Source organism: Manduca sexta, chromosome 15, assembly GCF_014839805.1.
Source record: "Manduca sexta isolate Smith_Timp_Sample1 chromosome 15, JHU_Msex_v1.0, whole genome shotgun sequence".
In the NCBI taxonomy this organism is placed as follows: Eukaryota; Metazoa; Arthropoda; class Insecta; order Lepidoptera; family Sphingidae; genus Manduca; species Manduca sexta.
Window position 1 is genome coordinate 4,747,479 of NC_051129.1, and position 1,873 is coordinate 4,749,351.

At 36.8% G+C, this 1,873-nt stretch overlaps 1 protein-coding gene across 1 annotated transcript in view; it reads left to right on the forward strand.

The window, feature by feature from the left end:
• The first annotated feature begins 678 nt into the window (after positions 1-678).
• The window catches only part of LOC115439989 (CYFIP-related Rac1 interactor B), a 42,060-nt gene continuing 40,865 nt past the window's right edge, over positions 679-1,873 (forward strand). The window contains exon 1 of the mRNA XM_037438858.1: positions 679-832. Within this exon, the coding sequence (XP_037294755.1) occupies positions 740-832 (93 nt within the window). The 5' untranslated portion in view covers positions 679-739. The remainder of the gene's footprint in view (positions 833-1,873) is intronic.

Sequence of the window (1,873 nt, forward strand, 5' to 3'; positions counted from 1 at the left end):
TTCAATTTGTAAAATATTGATGTCATTGATATGCGTTCATTTAATACTTGTTTGAACATGTTAAATCGTGTCTATTAAATTATAATTCGATATCAGTTAATTATATTTCATTGGTGTTCTAGATTTATTTTTATTCAAGTAACAAAACAATTTGAATTGTATCAATGTATGTATCATTGTTCGGAGTAACATCATTAATGTGTCATTGAGTTTTGTTTCTACTTTTAGTAATTCAAGGAAGATTCCATCTATTGCTAGGGAAAATCCGCACTGCAGTTTTCTACGAAGTAAATCCTGTGGAAACTGAAAATTAACATTCAGCCATTTGGCTGCAACAGTTTTTTCAATTATAACGCGACCTAAAAATGGAGTACTCATGGACAAATAACGAGGAAATAGGTCCAGCGTTTCAAAAACAATGTATTTTTTTACTTGAATCTTTGTCGGTTTTTATACAATGCATGTTAGATATTTGGCAACATTTACGAAGAAAAGATAAAACCGTAGGTTCTTCTTCACAAAACTATTTGTATTACAATAACAATTTCTCAAGGGGTTTTACATATTGTACAATAGACCCTGTGTTCATACCTGCGGTATACAACCCACGAACCAAACCAATAAAACTTGCAAACAGCCAAAATATATCGAGCAATATTCGACTTTCGCCCTGTATATTAACATCCCAAATTCCTTGCAGGTAGTGCCGCGGCTGCTGGGTTCCCTGGTGGGTGGCGCGATGAGTCCCACGCAGCACCTCGAACAACAACAGGCCCTCGTCAAACAGTTTGCAGAAATACTGGAGTTCGTGCTCAAATTTGATGAATACAAAGTAAGCAGTAGTATAGAAATGTATTTTTACTTTCCTTGAACATTTGGTGCATATTTGTTTACAAATGTTGAAAAGAATTCTTTTCTTTTGGTTAAGTTGATAGATCAGATCCTAAGGTTTTATGTAAATTTTATCCTAATTATAATTTATGAGCTTTTGCCCGCGTCTCCGCCCGCATCATAAAGTTTTTCGGGCTAAAGTTTCCTGTTATAAAAGTCACACTATATATTTTCCCGGGAGCCTATGTCCTTCCCAGGATCTCAAACTGGCTCTATACCAAATTTCATCTTAATACGGTGGGTAGTTTTGAGTTTAACACGTTCAGGCAGACAGATGCAGCGGGGACTTTGTTTTATAATATATATTTTTGTAGAACTTTTAAGAGGAACGATCCCGTCATATTTCATTGTTGCATAACTTTAACCGTTTACGCAGTGCACGCAACGGAAGCTCTCAAAACTAATAATTTTCCCCGTTTTTGCAGCATGTTTCATTACTGCTCCGCTCCTGTTGGTCATAGCGTGAGGATATATAGTCTATAGCTTTCGATAAAAAGGGGTATCCAACACAAAAGAATTCTTCAATTCGAACCGGTAGTTCCTGAGATTAGCCATTACTCCTCCGCTCCTTTTGAAAAAGGGGTATAGCGTGTTGATATATAGCACTCAAGGAACAAAGGGCTATCCAACACAAAAAGAATTTTTCAATTCGAACCGGTAGTTCCTGAGATTAGCCATTACTGCTCCGCTCTTTTTGGGTATAGCGTGATGATATATAGCACTCGAGGAACAAAGGGCTATCCAACACAAAAAAAATTTTCAATTCGATCCGGTAGTTCCTGAGATTAGCCATTACTGCTCCGCTCCTATTGGGGATAGCGTGATGATATATAGTCTATAGCAGCTATACTCTAAGTGTGTTCCGCGGAACCTGGGGTTCCGTGATACCTCTGTCGGGGTTCACCAAAATTTAGAAAAATCAAAACTTACCTCTCCAATAATAATTAGTAACTGTTACATTCGTACTTTTATTATGTTGATT